This window comes from Balaenoptera physalus (genome assembly GCF_965194825.1).
Source record: "Balaenoptera physalus genome assembly, chromosome: 14".
Taxonomy (NCBI): Eukaryota; Metazoa; Chordata; class Mammalia; order Artiodactyla; family Balaenopteridae; genus Balaenoptera; species Balaenoptera physalus.
The window spans coordinates 46,728,196-46,747,088 of record NC_138893.1 but is presented as its reverse complement, the minus strand read 5'-3'; the positions used below and the strand labels follow the sequence as shown (position 1 = coordinate 46,747,088).

Sequence of the window (18,893 nt, the reverse complement as noted above, 5' to 3'; positions counted from 1 at the left end):
GACCCAATACAAAAGAAATTAATCAGTCAGTCTAAGGTCACCCCTTCTCACCACATGAGACCCTTGGTCCACCATCTGTAAGATGAGGAGGCATGAGGCCGGACACAGTGGTGCAATGGTACCACCTTCCCTAAAGTCTTGCTAGCAGTACAGCTAGTTGAAATAGGGCCTGGTACTGATACAGTTATGGAGCAGATCTCTCTATTCACAGGGAACAAAACTTTTGACTTAGTTTTTGTAAGTGACCGCACCAGCTCTTAGAAAGACATTTGATATTTAGAAATGCATTAATTATGAGGATGATGTGACTCTTTAACCATTTGGGGAATCCCTCTCTTGTTTTCCCATAAGGGTATCCTAATGAGATCTTCATTCAGTTTGGTCTTTCTAGTTTTCCGCTTGAGGATGTTTTGAAGGAAAGGATGGGAAATAGCAGTTATAGAATAAAGATTAATCCATGTCCACCCGTTATCGTGTAATTATATAGTGCCTTCAGTGGGCTTTCCCTACCTAAACGTCCACATGGAGTTTTTCACTCCCTTTTTTAGAAATCCCCTTCTCCCACAGAACACTTCTCCATCCATGCTAAACACAAGCACTGTTTCCCCCTTCAAGTCCTCCTTAATTATTCCAGCTCAGATGTGCTTTTTCTTGTCTGAACACCTATAGCATTTAGAGACAATAAACAGTGACGTCAATCCAGAATATGGCTTCACTAGCAGGACCTGTGCTATCATGATCCTTCGATTCTCCACAGTAAAACCGAACATTACTTGTTAATTGTACGTAAGAAGGATGCTGAGTGTTAAATCTCTTTCCTTCTCTCTTTATGATTAAAAAGAACTAGCATTTGTTGATCCTTTAAAATGTATTCAACAACGTACTGACCTTTTTCATACATAATCTTATTTAATCCTGACAACGGTTGGAGAGGCAAACACTTGTTTGTACCTCACAGATGAAAAGTGGAACTGCTGCTTAGCCCGGGGGCAATCAGCAAGCAGCAAGTTCAGGATCTGAACTTCGCACTTTCTACCTTCACAAGCCTTTCTCTCACACACCACAATATGCTTGAGAAATCTGGACCGCTTTTCTTCCTTTTAATCGGGCATCTTGTGTTATTAAAACAAACACACACACAAACAAACAAGACCACAGTTGTTTAGAAGCCTGTTTGGGGATTTCATGTTACATGATAAATATCTGCTTTCAGTTTCATCGTAGAATCCTTATGACTGTATTCAGCCTCACTTGGAGATAATGTCCGAAGTCCAAATTTAAGACCTTTTGCAAGTTGGAGGCTTGAGCGAAGTGGTGATTCCTGCTCTCCTTTGACATCCCCAGTCCCCTGTGACACCCTCGGTCACTTCCACCTGGTAGCCTGGCCTGCTGACATGTTCCTCTCCCCAGGCCCCCACTTGGGGTTCTCACCAGGCAGTGGGTATCTCTGTGTTTAGAAAAATAAAAGCGTTGAGACTTCTGATATATGAGTCCGGCTACAGACTGCAAGGCCCCTGAATTTTAAGTGGATTTCCCAAACACATTTTAGTGCTGCTTTCCTGTTAAATTGGACCTTTTGTTCCATGCTGGGCAGTGGCAAGCAGCAGGGGAGCCAAGAAGGAGGATGAGTGTGGCCCAATAGCTCACCTACCAGGGGCCACAGTTTAGGTAGGTTTCGGTTTTGTGTGGGGTGGCCTCAAGTACGCTTGATTCTTTTTTCAAAGTGTCCAAGTATGGGAGTAAATAGTAAATAGACAGGGGAGAAATGAGCGCATGGGAGGGATAAGCAGATGTCCTCCTGTGCACACCTTTGATTACCAGTACAAGGGGCTTTCCAAAACACTCGCTGGCGAGAAAGAAGCAGGTCGTCAAGTCAACCCTTGTGGTTTCTTTACATGTCTTCACTGCAGCGTTTCACTGGGTTTTAGTGCTTTATGCTAGGAGCAAATTACTCAGGCTGGCGGGGGGAACCAAGACTATGCCTGGTGCTCCAAAGCGCTTCTAGTGTCCTTGGCCTCTCAGCCAGACGTGGAAAGCCTTGCCTTCCCTTGGCCTCTCAGCCAGACGTGGAAAGCCAGGCCATTCTCGGCTTTCTCTGTGGACAGAGACAAAAGGGAGGGGTCCGCAGGCGGTACTCACAGAATGGGGAACAAGGTGGTCTTGCCAACAGGTCAGGGAACGTGGGGACAGGGCACAGTCTATTCCCTGGAGAGGTAGGTAGGGACCAACTTACAGAGTCGAGATACGAAATGAATGGCTCCTGGTGGACTGTAGGCTTGTTTTGTTTGGCCTAATACTGTTCGGCCTGCACCATATTTTAAATTTAAATTAGCTGTCCATTCTTTACACATTAGGAAATGTCACATTAAAAAAACTGGGCCATTTAGCTTTATGTAGAAACTCAGAACATCTTATTCCTGCATCTCAGTGATGACTGATGCTGAGAGGCAGCTCCCCGTGAAGAGGTAAGTGTTGGCCATTTTCCTGCAGTCCCAGCCGTTCCTCAGTGACCCCTGACGCTGAGACCATGCGCCCGCTGCCATCCATCGTCTTACCCCAGCTCAGTTTCCTCTTGTACATTATTTGCCTCGCCCCTGAGACATTTGACTTCATTAGGCTAGTTGTAAAAGGCCTTCTATTTTACAGAAGTATATTTGGGCTTTGTCCCCGGGCACTGAGAACCGTGGGTGACTTTGAAGCCGAGAGGGATTAGCTGAGGTTAGGTTTGAGAGGTGACGCTGGCTCCTTGCCTCGGGGCCACCCAGCTTGCACTCCATCCTGCACCTGAGCACCAGTTGTGAAATGGACGCAGCAGGCAACACAGATGGGAAGGCCTTTTCCAGGCAAGTGGCAGGGGTCGTGGAGAGAAGAGAGAGGCTGGAAGCACTTCAGAGGCAGAGTTTTCAAGGCTGGGAACCAGCTGGATTGCATGGCATGTGGAGGAAAGAACAGTGAAGAGGCTTGAGCTACTGGGCAGTTGATGAGACTGCTGATGGAGAGAATGAGATTAGTGTTTGACGTGTCTGGAGGAAGGGCACCAGAGCAAATTGGCTTTGCCCAGATACAGACATTTGAAAAGTAGGGCTATAGCACATAATGAATTCATTGCCTACCAAAGCATGTTTCTTTGTTAAATTAGCGTTTTGTTTATTCATAAATGTGTGTAATAGCTAGCTATAAATTATATGAGTGAACCCCTTCCTAGACAGCAGGGCCTTTCACAATAGAAAATCTCTGTCTCATTCACTGCCATATTCCTGGTGCTTAAATAATACCCAATACATTATATGCACACAAGAAATACTTTCTGGATCAATCAATCAATAAATTAATTAAAGGTCAATAATTAGGGAAAATTTAAAGTACCCTTGTTTTACACTCAGTTGTTATAAATTTTTGTTTATTTAAACTTTTGCCTTTATTTATCTCTGCCGCTTACCACCCCTTCCAGTGTAGCCTCCGAAACGTACTCACATCTGTGCACATATTTAAGTGGGCAAGCGCATTAGATGTATGTAGTAATGCATGTCATTTTAGGTGATAACAAAGACTTCTCTGCTTTTAATCCTAAAATGACCTCTATTTTTCACTTTGACCCATTTATTATTTTTAAACACCATTAAATAAACAATACACATTTTTAAAGCAAGTGTATACAGAGGTTTCTTTATAGAGATTCACTTGTGCTTTTTCCTTGGGGAACAAATAACTGAATAGATTGTCTTCCTTGGGTGACCCTGTCGTCATGATCAGAATGCTTAGACTTGAGGATTTCTCATTCAGCTACAGCTGCTGCCATAATTTTGGGGGGCTGGTTGAGGAAGGTTCAGCTGCTGAGATCTTTAGAAAATTTTACAAGTGATTATACAGGTTTTATTTGTAATAAGTAAGTACATTCTTATTGTAAACACAAGAAAGACATATATAATATAAAAAGCAAAGGCCCCACTTCTACTCTCCTTAAGTCCATTCCTTTCCCCCAAAGTAGTCATAGCTAATTTCTATAGATGTCCTTTAAAACTTTTTTTCCTATGCAGTTATGGCACAAACCTGTATTTATAAAGACATTGTTCTTTGTTTTTTGTTTTCTTCATAAATTGGATTGTGCCATACATGTTGCTAAATAATTTTTTTAAAGGTCGCAGAACAATGCACCTTGGGGAAATCAGCACATGATGCATACGTATCTACCTAATTCTTCTATTCACAACATGGTGCTTTGTTATATGTGTACGTTTGTTTATTTAAATGTTCTTTAATTCATGGACATTTAGCCAGTTTCTGTTTTTTCACTGCTATGAATAATGCCACAATGAACATTTTTGCCCTTGCCTCTTTGTGAAAATATATGAGTATTTCTCTAGAAAACGTCCCTTGAATTAGAATTGCTGGTAAAAAGATATGTACATTTAAAATTCTGATAGATATTTCAAATTTGTTCCTTCAAAAATCTGTACCAGGAATAAAGACACAGACGTAGAGAATGGACTTGAGGACACGGGGAGGGGGGAAGGGTAAGCTGGGACGAAGTGAGAGAGTAGCATTGACATATATACACTACCGAATGTGAAATAGATAGCTAGTGGGAAGCAGCTGCATAGCACAGGGAGATCAGCTCAGTGCTTTGTGACCACCTAGAGGAGTGGGATAGGGAGGGTGGGAGGGAGACGCAAGAGGGAGGAGACATAGGGATATATGTATACATATAGCTAATTCACTTTGTTATATAGCAGAAACTAACACAACATTGTAAAGCAATTATACTCCAGTAAAGATGTTAAAAAAAAATAAAAAATAAAATATAAAAAATCTGTACCAGTTTACTCTTTGGCTGGTAGGATATAAGATTAACTCTTTCCCCACTCCCTTTCCTGAACTAGATATTCCTCTTTTTAAAAAAATTATTACAGATTCTTTGGACAAGAAAATGCAGTCTCATGGTTGTTTTACATTGCATCACTGATCCCCAGGAAGTAGGGCTTTGTGTGCTGAGAGGTTTGGTGACCATTGCCCCTTGTGTCTAAGTGTCTCTCTGCCATCCCATTTCAGATGCTCACTACCTCACCTGCAGGATCCAGGAATGTGCTGAGACTACCCGGAGTGGGCCTTTTGCCCGCTCCATTGACATCAGTTCCCTGGTCGTCCAGGATGAATATATCTTCATTCAGGTGAGTCCAGATGTGCAGTCAATGGTAGAAGGAAGATGCGTGGGGGAAGTCAACTGCTGACCGGGAAGATGAGGACGGCTCTCCAGAGGCTGTGAAGACGCGGAGCTGGGGTGCTGTCCCTCCTGTGCTTGCGGTACACGGTCCACTGGGGAGATCCCAGACTTCTGGTGAAAGATGAAGGTGTTATGGGTCCTTATTGTTTACAGGGAACTTTAGTGGCCCACTGAATCCTTCAGTTGAATTGTCCTTTTATTATACCAAAGGGGTCTTGAAATGACCAGGACTTGGGCTGGAGTTTGAGATTACTTAGAATCAAATCTCATTAGAGATGAGTAATTAGAGATAAGTAATTTATCAAAGCCACATTCTATTTCTGTCCAAAGTGACTTATCTAATGTGGGAATGAGAATCTCCAAGAAATTAAGCATCTCTAGGATCTTCTTTCTGTGAAAATTGAGGTCTCAGTAAATCTTCCCCTCCCTTTCCAGTGCTGACCACCCCCTCAAATGTCCAAGCCCCAAATCCTTCACTCCAAGAACTCTGTGACTCCTAGAGAAAACTGGATGGGACTAACATATTTAGGCAGGCAATGGAAGCCTCGTTTTAGATTTTGAGTTTCACTGAAAGGAGGTGCAAAATAGATCAAAAATGAGGGAAAACAAAAGAAGATGCTCCATCAAGTGATGGACTGTGTGTGTGTGTGTGTGTGTGTTACTGAGCTAAATCATACTTGCATTTGAGGGCAGCCTTGATCCCCCTGTCCTCTGCCTTTCCACCCTTCTATGGTCTGTTGTTTTCCAGACTGCTTCCTATAGGACCCTTGAACTTCAGAATCTCCCTGAGTTTGCTCAGAGCTGAAAGCACCTGAAGGGCTTTCTCGGCCTCACTCCTGGTCTCTTAGTCCAGATCAGCCCCATCTCCTCTATGAGACCTTCTCTGAACTTCCAATCTGGGTACGACTCTTCCTCTGAATCTTTGGAGCTCTTGCTACCTGCTGTTCCTCTAGCACATAGGCTATTAGGAATTGTTACTTAAGTCTTAGTGGATTTGTCTCCTTCTTTCCAAACTGTGTTTTACACTCTCTGAGAAGAGGGACAATATTTCATACACACATTTTACCCTGAACCTTGGCCTTTGCAAATCAATGGTGCTCAATGTCTACTTGTTTTATTGATTGACTATGCATGTAGCGGTTACTTTTTTTTACAAATGAGCTGCATGAATTTTTTTTTATTATTACTGGAGTATAATTGCTTTACAATGTTGTGTTAGTTTCTGCTGTAGAACAAAGTGAATCAGCCGTATGTATACATATATGAAGCTGCATGGATTTTTGAGCTCTACTATGATATAGGAAAAGTAGCCAGCCATGCAAAAACGAGCTTGAAAGAGGGAGTGCAAGAGCGATCTTTGTGCTTATATAATCACTGTTTCTCGGCCAAAATTTCAGGAATTTTTTTCTAAATCTTGGCAGGTCATTGGTACTACCATTTTCTTATTCATAAGTATTTATTGAACACGTACAATGCAAAATATACAGTACTAGGCACTACACTTGGTGTTCCCCAGCTTTCTGCCTTTGACCTTCTAATCTTTGCCCCACCCCCTCACTCTCTGGGAGATCTTATGGTTTTGAGCATCTTCTCCATGTTCTGATGACTCTCAAGTCAATGTGCCGTGACCTCTATCACGTACGGTAGACCTACATATCTAACAGCAATCTCAATATCTTCACTTAGATATTCCACAGGTTAAATGTAATTGACATGCCCCCCTTGAACTTGACACATTGGTGGCACTACCCGCTACCAGGTCATTCAAGGTAGAAACCTGGAAGCCAGTCTATGTCATCAAATTAAATGAATCCACAGCCTCTGCTAATGTCACCCTTAGTTATTTCTCAAGTGTTTCCTTTCATTCCATTCCCATTGTTATGGCCCCAGTTTAAGGCTTTATTGTTGCTTTCTCTCTATTTAATTTTTTTTAAGGTAGAAGCACAGGGATGACTTATGAATTTACCAATCTGATTGCCCTTTTCTTAATGCTGATACCGCATAAAATGATGAACATGGCAGAATTGTTTCTGGGCAACGTGACTTAGAATTTAAAATGTTCAATTTTCTTGTCTCCTTTTTCTTTGTATTGCATAAAGTTTTCTGTAACTGCAGGCAGAAATCCAGAATATTTTTCTAACTGTTCTGAAATACTCCTTTTTAAAAGAATTATTATTATGCTGGAAACCAATGGAAGTTTTTCCTCTTTAATCAGCATCAAATTTTATTTTGTTTGAAAGAGATATGCATTCCCATTATTCAGTAGAGTTTTATTAATCCCCTACTACATTGCAGCCCCCTGTTTTAGGTGCTGGGGTTAAGATATTGAACACGACAAAGTTCTTGCTGTTGTGGCATTTACATGCTAATGGGAGACAGGAAAATATGTAGGTGATATGTATACATCCATATATACATAGATATGAAATGTTGTGTGCCACACTTAGCTGCATGACCTTGACCTGTGCCTCATTTGACTCATCTATAAAAAGAGGATAATTGTAGTACCTACTTCATGGGTTGCTAGGAGGATTACATTTGTAATCCTATAAAGCACCAAAACAATGTTCTATAAATGTTGCTTTGTATCTTTTTATCTATCTACTACTATCATCTGTTTATCTATCTACAAAGTATAGCAGGTGATGGCAGTGCTATGGATAAAAATAAATGAGGGGCCTTGAATGTTGGGTGTCTGTGGATATTGCTATTTAGGATGACCTGGGAAGGCCTTGTTGGGTGATGACCAGGGAGAGAGTGACAGAAGTTCGTCGTCAGAGGGGGACGTGGAGCTAGGTCTGTTGTGCCCTGCACTTCCTTGTGCCCCTTATGCAGATGTGGGGTAGGCAGCTAGAAATTTGAGGCTGGGTTTAGAAGCAGGAATGGTGGGAAGGTAGGGGCTGGAGATATAAATGGGAAGGGTGTCTGCATATTGATATTTTTGAACTGCAACATTGAAGTCACCGAGGAAGTAAGTGTAGATAGAGAAGAGAAACCATCTAAAGACTGAGCCACAGGGCACTCCAATATATAGAGTTCAGGGAGATGAGGGAGGTAGTAAGCGACACTTGGAGAATATAGAGATTACATCAGGAAGGCACAGGGTGGTAGATTCCACAGGACCTTGAAGGCTGTTTTAAGGATTTTTTTTTACTATGAAAGAGATGGGAAACAGTTGACTAGCAATGCTCCCAAAAATGTAAAAGGCCAATACTCTTGAGAAAAACATTGAATTTCATTAATCATCCAATAAACACAGATTAAATGCTGTTATTTGCAACTATCAATTGGCTACAATAAAAATAAAATAAAGGATGTCAGTGGGTTGCAGGTAAACAGCTACACATAATATGGGTACAAATATAAGTTGGTTGCCCATCAATACTGAATCAGAGTCTTTTCATTCTCATAGGTGAGTTTGAGGGTTGACTGATTGATGTGACAAATATATCTTAGTTCTGACAGTGTATGCTTAGTTTTTAGTTTTAATTGCTTCTTTTTAAGAAAAAAAATCATTATGTGGTCTGTTTTCCTTGCTTTCCTGCACATGTATTTGTTTGAGGATTTTGAATATTTGTTCTAACTAAACTTTATTAATATAACTTTATACAACATAGCACATCTTCTATTTTTGTATAATCTGTTGATTTCCTCTTGTGACCAATTTTAAAATTAGTGCATTTCCATGCCTTTCTATTTCTTCCCCTATCTCTTTAATTCCTCTACCACCCAGTTTTGGTTGGTTATGTTATCTCTTAGTGTTTGCTTTCCTATAATTCTGTTAGTTTAAATATTTTATTAAGCACTGCTGAAGACAAGTAGAAAAAAATAGCATGTGTGTTTATGACCTCCTTCGTTCTCCCTTCTGTCCAACCCCAGTTTTGTTAATTAAATCATTTGGAGCATTTATATTCTGCTTGAACCATCATTCCTGCATTTATTTTGATTTTAGTTTTAGGTAAATTTATTCAGTGGTCCTTTTACTATAGTTTTCCCATTAGTTTCTTGGTTGTCTGAAATTTGCCCTTTAGTAATGTCTTCAAGAAAGGTGAATTCTTGAATGTTGAAAATATGTTTGTTTATCCCCTTTATGCTTTAATATCATCTTTTAAGGTATAAAAGATATCATTTGCTTTCCATAAACACTTTGCTCCATTAACTTATTGAATGTTACTGTGTCTGGCTAGTCTCATATTTTCCCTTTTAGGTGTCTTGATATTTTTTCACCCTTGATACGTAAAGTCCTTTAAAAAAAAAATATATATATATATATATATTACACACATACATATATATTTGAATACTATTTACTTTAGTAGTGTATGTTTTGTGGTCGTTAATACTATGTTGATTCTTTCCCATGGAATATATCTCATTCAATTGGTTCAATTGCGTCTTCCTTTTTAATTTCTCAAAAGTTTCTGTGATTTATATTTTGAAATATGTATTTTATTCATTATATACGTTAGTTTTATTGTTTTGGCTCTCTTCCTTCAAGACACTTAGGATGTGTATAATGGGCAAGAAAGACAAAGGGGAGACATCTTTTTTTTCTTCTAGTATGTTTAACTCCCTGAGCAAAATGAAATTTATAAAAACAGTTTTACTCATACTGTCCTTGAATGAGTATGTAGCCGTGTCCAGGCTCCTCTTTGCCTTTTTTGCTGCTATTGTTTTTAACTTTTTTCATGAGCTTTGCCAGCTTATATTTTATCTCTTTTTGTTGTCTCAACATATCTCCCCCGAGCTCTTGTATTTCTGCTTGACCTCTTCTTTTATAGAGGTGATTGCATCATGTGGGTTATTTTTATTTGTAGCAGTGTGGTCACAATTTTTATTTAGTTCATGGAAACATTTTTTGTTCTATGTCTGCTCTTTGTTTTTCCTGTTCCTTTCTCTCTTTTATTTTGTCATATTATTTTGTAACTCTTGTGCTGTTTTCTTCTCTCTTTATATTTTTCATCATTACTTATTTTTTAATGACATGAGCTCTTCTGGCTGAACTATTTGAGGAGGTTCATCTTGGGGATCAGGGCCCTGATCAAGGCTCTCTTTCAGCTTAACAAGAGTCCCCCTTTGTTCTCAGTGAGGTTCCATATAACTAAAGATTATTAGTCTGTTAGTGGGTTCTTCTTATAAGGTAAAACTGCCTGAGCGGTTCTCTAGCCAGCCATGCCTCTCCAGCCTCTCCTTGTCACCAGTGAATTCCAGAAACACTCCCACTGCCAGTTCCTGAGCCACATTCCCTTGGTTCCAAATAATAGGTTGTTAGTTTTACTCCTTAGGAAATATCATCTTTAGAGAACTCTATATCTCTAGCTTGATCTAAGATTCGTAGCTGTAGGCAGTTTTGCTCTGGTGCCTGTCTGTACCCTGTTTGTCCTTCACTGCCTTTGGCTTCCTTTCCACATATAGTGTTTCAGGGTTTTGTTTTCCTTAAGTATAGAATTTGCATTTTTCTTTCGTGTTTTTCTTGTTGCTCCAGGATGATTTAAGAAAAGAAAAGGGGGAAGCACCATTATTACTTGGCTATTTAAAACCATTTATAAACCCTTATCATGTATTTTCTGAAATGTTGCAATAACTTGCTAACTGATTTTCTTGCTCCCAGGTCAGCATACCTCCAATCTGTTCACAACACTACTTCCAAAGTAATTTATTTAAAATAGAATCAATGTCCTTGCCTTCAGTGGCTTCTCATCACCTATAGGTGAAAATCCAATTTCCTTAACATTGCCTACAAGCTCTTCTACTATCTGGATCCTACCTACTGCATTAGCCTCATGTGAATTCCTTTCCCACCACTGTTCCCCATATACCTTCCTTTTTATATTTTACCCTTCAATAAAAATAAACTATTTTAGTCTCGATGCATACACCATGTCGTTTTTGCACCATGTCATTTCTTGCCTAATATGCCTTTCTTGTATTCTTTTTTCCAGCTTGGAATGTCCCTTTATCAAATAAACTCATCCTTTAAGATTCAACTTAGACAATGCCGCCTATAGGAAGTCTTCCCTGACATCCTCAGTCAGTCAGGATTAGACCAAGCTCCTTTGCTGATTACTTATCCATGTGTATTATGCTTCCCGAGCCAGGTCTGTAAACTTTAAGAGGACAGGACCATGTCTTATTCATCATAGTTTTTCCTGCACTTAGCATAACGACTGGTACTCAATAAAAGTTTGTTGAACTGAACCGAACTGAGAAGATAAGACGCCGTCCTTATTCTCACGGAGTGTAGTTAGTTATCTTTTTAAAGCAAGGGAGTCTTGTTTCTCCAACTAACAATATAAGACAACTTAGGGTAATTGGCAATTGCTCACTGCATAAGAAATGACTGTATGTAGAATGTCTCTGCATTTTTATAGAACTGCTGTCCAGGAATTATCCATTATATTATTCAATGTCCTTTTTATATTCATTCATTTAAATGTATTCAAATACATTCAGCCCAGTGGGGAAGACAGACAACAAAGCAATTACAATGGAGTGTGGTGAGAGCTGTATTTGTGGAAAACATGCATTGCTCTTGGAGTGAGGAGGAAGAGCTCCTCACCCTGCCCTGGGAAGAGGGTCAGTACAAGTTTCCTGGCAGCAGGACTGTGAGTACCAGTTAGACAAGTGAAGGACAAAGGGCACTGCAGGCAGAGGGGAAGGCATGGGTAAAGTGAGGGAAGTGAGAGACCATGGTATTGGGTTGGCCAAAAAGTTCGTTCAGGTTTTCTATCTGTTATGGAAAGACCCGAACGAAGTTTTTGGCCAACCCAATGTATCACGACCTCTATCTAAGGACAGCTGTAATTATGGGAGGGAGTGAGGTGGCTGGAAAGTAAATTAGAAAATTGTCCTGAAGAGGTAAACCTTTTCTATTTCCTTTAACTGAATACTGATAATTTTGTGTTTCCCTCTTTACAGTTGCTAAAAAGCTCACAACTGATTTTTGTGTCAATTTTAGCAGTTTCCCTGCCTTAAGCTTTATGCTGTTCTTCTTCCTTTCTCCTATACCACTGGTCATTTTTGATGACTTGACACCTTTCTTGTATTTTTTTATATTTTTGCTTGATAATTGCCTTTTTTAAAAAAATTATTGGATGCCATCTCAAATACATTTCTGCAATCAGTGTGGGTCTTTAATTTTTTTTTTTTTGGAGGGTATGAGTTTTGAAAATAAGTGGGGATCAGGAAAGGCTTTATGGAAAAGGTAAGATTTGCACTGCAATGATGAATATCTACCTCTGAAGCAAGGAAAGAGCAAGGATTTTTCATTCTGTTCATTGAAATAAAGCTGCTTCAGAAGACTTTTGTAAGAGCAGAAAACCCTCAGACCAACAGTAGCTTCCCCTCCATTGTTTAAACCCACAGATTTGTATCTGAGCAAGATATTAGGGCATCAGAGTAGGTTGTTTTCTTCCTACCCTGGCTAGAAGTCTGCCAAAGAACGGTTTTGGGAAAAGCTATAGCGCACCCAGGCTTGGGTCCAGCCCAACCTTTGTGGGTGACATTCCTGTGGAGAGCTGGACGCCGAGGATTATGCTGCCACTGAAAGAGTCTTGCCTTCTTTCCATAGTTTGACTTTTAAAGGGGAGACTTGCAAAAGCAGATTATTCACTTCTATGCCTACAATTTGAATAGCTAAATAACAGCAGGATGGGCATAAGGGGCTTTGGTGGGTTTGTTTTTTCATAATTTTAAGGGATTTACCACTTAAATTTTCTAACTTTTGAAAGTATTGATATCTTATATTTTGTTTTAGTGCTACCGGAGATAGAACTCTAAGGGAGAAAAAGACAAAACCTCGCAGAAAAGGAGACCAGTCTATCCCCTCACTCTTTCCTACCCTTTTGTGCCCGATGTTTTTCTTGGTGGCTCTTACATTGGTTCTTAGGGAACTTGTCTCAGATGCTAACAAAAACGGAAGAGGGTGGGGCTCCAGGACCCTTAGCCCTCCTTAAAAGTGTAATTCTGCTTTTGTTTGCTCTGTATATCAGCGTTCTTAATACTTTTATTTGACAAAAGGAATCTGCTACTAAGAAAGGTTTGAAAACCACTGACATTTTTACAGCACTGCTGACTGCATAGGTCAAAGTCAGGCTTTTGTGTGTGTGGACAGCTGAACCACTAGGAATTCGGGTGACATCCAGGCTTATATCCTCTCTCTGCATATTTATAAATGAGGTGCATGTATTTAAGGCATAATTATTTACCTACAGTGACTCATTATGTACAAACGTATATGCATTTGAGAGTGCAGTTTAAATAACCAAAAACCTAGCTTAGCTCTTCATAATGCACTTCCCATGATATTAATTTTGCATAAAATATTCACCCTCTCCCATTTGTTCCTCTAAAGGAAAGCTTCCCAGGCCCAGTCATAATTTCCTTTTTCTGGGCATGATGTTATTATTTTTTATCCTGTATCTTGTGTGGTAGGAGGGTCCATAGACTTATTCATGCAGCTCCTATAATTTAGACAGATCGCAAAGGTTCTGCCTCACCTTTTACTTTTTCATTGACAAAGAGGTAAAGGTAGCCATCTTGATGTTTTGCTTAGGGAACCTAGTGTTTGATCTCCTGCTATTGGGGATGCTGAGCTGGAGATGTACAGAAAACTGTGAAATGTGTTAATCTGTCAATGCCTTTTCTGTGCAGGAGGCCCAGGGCCTGGGGTTTTGTAGTAAAGTCAAAAGGAGCTAATCCTTCCCAGAAGAGCCCTTGTTTTAATGGGGAAGTGTCTGCCTGAAATGCCTCCGTTCCACATGGATAAAAGAGAAATCTGCTTTCCTCTGTAGGGGCAAAGGGAGAGAGAGATAAGTTGGTTTCTGTGTTCTGAGTCAAGATGGTTGGAAATCTTGTCTTTTCTCCTTATGGAGTAGCTTTTCTAGTGATTATCCTGGAGAATAGGTAGGTCAGCAGTGGTTAGCAGTAAAATCCCTTCAGTGATATGATTCATACCCTGGCTATTGGGGAGTGTGTTGAAGAAATAGGAGCAGAGCCCTAATAAGTTATCACAAGACATTTGTACGTCTTTACTGAGCTACATGAAGCCCGGTCCTTTCCTCTCTTCTGGCACAGGAGGTGGCCTTTAATGTGATATGGGTTCAGTTTCACAGTGCATGCAATTGAATTTAAAAAAAAAAAAAAAAAAAAGCAAGTATGATACTGACCTATCTTCAGATATCTAAAGTATAAGAGAAAAAACAGATCCATAATTAAGATCCAAATAAAGTACTCTGGAGGGGTGGACAAAGCAGAAAATTTGAAGGAGGGAAGGCCATCCCAACCCTGCCAGATCCTTCTCCATATCCACAAGGAGACCAGTAACAGGGCAGAACCATCTGCTACGTAATGCCACTTTGACCCCTGGTGAAGTTGTGTAGAGAAGCCCTTTCTATAGCAAGGAAATCTGAGGGCGGAGCAATGCCATACATAAGCGTGGTTCTCAGATGATTCCAGTAGTACAGTGAAACCAGTGGGTAGTTTGGATACGAGTTGCTGTTCGTTTTTAAGAGTTGTGTGTATAAACATAGAAAAATAGCACCATTGTACTATTTTTGTGTGTTGGGAGACGTTCTAGAAGTATTAGCAATTAGCAAGTACAAGTAGCCAATTAACAGATATTTGTTGAGCCACTAGAAATACTCCAGGTGCAATGGAGCATGTTAGAGATGGAAGACGTTGTCCCTGCTCTGAAGCAGTTTATGACTCGAGTAGCTAGTGGTCTGATGTGGGGAAAAGAACCCTGAACTCAGAGACCTGGGTTGTAATTAGGAATCTGCCACCTGCCAGCCAGGGAACACTGGGCAAGTCACTTGGATTCTTAATTTCCTGATCTTTGTAGAATGGAATCATGCTACTTGCTCTGCCTAAATTGGAAGGTTGTTGTGAGGATCAAAGGAGATACTACTAATGGTTTTGGAACGCTTTGAAACTACTAATGGCTTTGGAATGCTTTGAAACTACTAATGGCTTTGGAATGCTTTGAAAACTAGGAGCCCTATAAAATGCAAGAATCAAGAGACTAATCCACGTGCAAAAATCAGCCTCACTGTATTTTGTGTATGCACCTTCTCTTTGAAGGGTTTTTATAAGCCTATCACATAAAAGATTACTAAATCTTTCTCCCAAATTCATTCTTTAATTATTCATGGCTTCAAGTCATTTATCGACATATGTACATAATAAAATCGTCCCACATGTCTTCCATAGTGTTGGTTATCAAAGAAACCAACTTTTAATGATACATATATCTGTGTATAGATAACTGTAGATATCTTTCAAGACTCTTGAGTGCCTTCTTGTAGCATCTTGGTCCCCAGATCACCTGGGTTTTGATACTTTAAGAGCCCGTTTTACGCACCTACATGAGAGGTAGAAGAGCCTCGATGATGTGGCTACTGTATCCCTAATAAATTGTTATCTTTCTGAAAGAAAAAAAGCCCTGAGGCAGAAATTGAGTGTAATTATTCGAAGAAAAACTATTTGGCAATATCTTAAATGATGTTAATTTGGCCTTAATGGGAGAGATTTTGAATGTTAAATAAATAGCAATTTCATCATTAGGGGCACATTTACAACACAGGAGTTTAAAGAAAAATGAAAGAGTTTCAGAGATGATCTTCAAAAGAAATCCAATAAAAACATCTTCAGGTGAATATCCTTGAAGCGCTTTCAAAATCTTAAGTGTTTTTAACAGGCAACACTAATGGAAGGTCTTTATTTTTTTTTTTTTAATTTTTATTGGAGTATAGTTGATTTATAAGTTGTGTTAGTTTCAGGTGTACAGCAAAGTGAATCAGTTATACATATACATATATCCACTCCTTTTTAGATTCTTTTCCCATATAGGCCATTACAGAGTACTGAAAAGAGTTCCCTTTGCTGTACAGCAGGTTCTTATTAGTTATGTATTTTATATATAGTAGTGTGTATATGTCAATCCCAGTCTCCCAAGTTATCCCTCTCCCTCCTTATCCCCTGGTAACCATAGATTTGTTTTCTACATTCGTGGTTCTACTTCTGTTTTATAAATAAGTTCATTTGTACCCTTGTTTTTAGATTCCACATATAAGCGATATCATATGATATTTGTCTTTCTGTGTCTGACTTCACTCAGTATGACGATCTCTAGGTCTATCCATGTTACTGCAAATGGCATTATTTTGTTCTTTGTTATGGCTGAGTAATATTCCACTGTATATATGTACCACATCTTCTTTATCCATTCCTCTGTTGATGGACATTTAGGTTGCTTCCATGTCCTGACTATTGTAAATAAACACTAATTATTAGAGAAATACAAATCAAAACTACAATGAGGTATCACCTCACACTGGTCAGAATGGCCATCATCAAAAATGTACAAACGATAAATGCTGGAGAGGGTGTGGCTAAAAGGGAACCCTCCTACACTGTTGGTGGGACTATAAATTGGTATAGCCACTATGGAGAACAGTATGGAGGTTCCTTAAAAAACTAAAAATAGAGCTACCATATGATCTGGCAATCCCACTGCTGGGCATATATCTGGAGAAAACCATAATTTGAAAAGATACATGCACCCCAATATTCATGGGAGGTATTTAAATAGCATGTAGCTGGGCTGTGTCTCTGTACCTATAATGATTTTAGTGGCTTGATGTAAAAGTTGTTAGTATTGGAAATACTTCCATGAATAAACACAAAATAGTGATCTGATCGTGAAGTAATAATATTTAGTTGACCTTTGTGTTGAACATCTGTGTCCCATTTCCCGTGCTCCTGGCTCACATTTGCTCAGCAACTAGCTGCGCACAGCGGTGGCCTGATATCACCTCACCTCGCTGCTCTGTGGACCTCTTGCTTTTTGTTCTAGGGCTGATTTCTCCCCAAGTGGGAGACTCACGATAGACCCCTCAGTCATTCCGGTGCAGATGCATACCTTGAATTTCAAGGGTGTTGAGATCCTCTGGGACAATCTGAGCAATAGAGTCATGGGCCAGTGGATAAGGACTCCTCTCTTCCGGAGTCAGGAGGGCAATGCTGGGCCTCATCCTCTGAGTCTTCACAGGGTCCCCAGTAGAACTGAGCCCCAGTTGCTTATAATAATGACCAGTTCAGTAACGCACCTTGGGATGGCTTTCCCTTCCGCCTTGTTTCCTGCTTCCTAGTTCCACCACTCCTGTTCCCTAGGAACATTTCTCAAAAATAAACAAACAAGACCCAAACAACCCCTCTGAAAAAATAAACTACCTGCCCAAAAGCCCTTGTCTCAGACCTTAATTCTGGGGGGAACCCAACTCAAGACAAATTGGAAAGACTCTCTCTTTGAGTCCCTGCTATGCATCCAGGATTGTAGATAGGGTGGACTATACAAGACAAATAGAAAGAATCACTCGCATCCCCGTATAAAATTCCTCAATCCAAACACCCATTCCCATGCCTTCTACCTTTTCAGGGACCTGGCTTTATTGCTTATCTTTCTGTCCCCTCTGTCTTTAGCTTATTCATTCCTCTTTCCGACTTTCCATCAGTGTTTAAGTATTTTAAAATATCTACCATCCTTAAATTAAAACAAAGCAACAAAACTCTCTTTGAACCCCATACTCCTCTCTAGAAATGACCCATCTTTCATTCACGACCAAATTTCTTGAGCGCACTCTACCTTCATTATCCCATTTTCTCATTTCCTTCTCTCTTTAACCCACTTGAGACTGACTTCTGCCTCTGCCACTTCCTTGAAATTACCAAATTTGCCAAGTTCATCAAAGATATCTTTGAATGGTATCTCGACAACACCACTCAGTAATGATATTAGTGGACTCGTCTGCAGCTTTGGAATCTCCTGACTGCTCCTTCCTCCTTGAAGCAGCCTCTCTCCTTTGCTTCTTTGATAATTTGCAGGCCAGCTCCTCTCCCTACCTCTTCAGTCTCTTCTTCTTCCTCTTCTACAGAGGTACCTCTTCCTCTGCCCACCTTTTAAGTATTTTCTCTGAGAATTTAAAATATTTTCTCAGAGCCCTCACTGGATTCCTCTTCTCTGCTCACGTCCTGCCCTCTCGCTGATCAATCCCTCCTGTCTGTTCCTACAGCAGAACATCAATTACAAACCAGATGCTGATGATTCCCCAGTGTCTCCTGCTGAGACAGAGTGACTCCTGGGAGGGGCTCTGTATTTACAGGATGCCCATCAATCCTTTCAGCATGGCGATCTCTTCACTCTATTCAAAGCTTTGCTGTGTCTATGTCTAATAAATGATTCCTGTTTGCTTCTTCCCAAGAGATCTGCTGAGGCTCCATGGAAGTTATAATGCTTGTTGCTTACTAGGCCAAAATAGCAAGGAGTATTTTCCCTTAATCTCAGAGAATTGTTCTGTAATTATCTACGTATTAGAACCTAAGTATTTGCCTTTCTGGTAGTACATGGATGGGTATGTCCGGTTTAGGGTTGTCAGTTTTTTGTTTTTTTGTTTTTTCTCATTTTGTGTATCACCTCTGAGTAATTAGTAATAGCTGCATAGAAGACTGTGTTATCGTGGTTCAGTAGGAAAGACTGCTTTTGTTAATTAAGTGTCTCCATGGGCATGGTGGGCAGTAGTGGCATGTCTGCTGTGCAGTGCATCTTACAGGAAGAGTGGCACTCATAGTGTTTCGTTATCCAGAGGCCTCATATTGTTAGATGCAGCCTGGGCGT

The 18,893-nt window shown here is 40.0% G+C and overlaps 1 protein-coding gene across 4 annotated transcripts in view; it reads left to right on the top strand.

The window, feature by feature from the left end:
- Nucleotides 1-18,893, top strand: part of SORCS3 (sortilin related VPS10 domain containing receptor 3) — a 610,389-nt gene that overhangs the window by 464,163 nt on the left and 127,333 nt on the right. For all 4 annotated transcript variants that reach the window (XM_082425089.1, XM_082425088.1, XM_082425091.1 and 1 more), the window contains exon 7: nt 5,050-5,168. In XM_082425089.1, the coding sequence (XP_082281215.1) occupies nt 5,050-5,168 (119 nt within the window). The remainder of the gene's footprint in view (nt 1-5,049; nt 5,169-18,893) is intronic.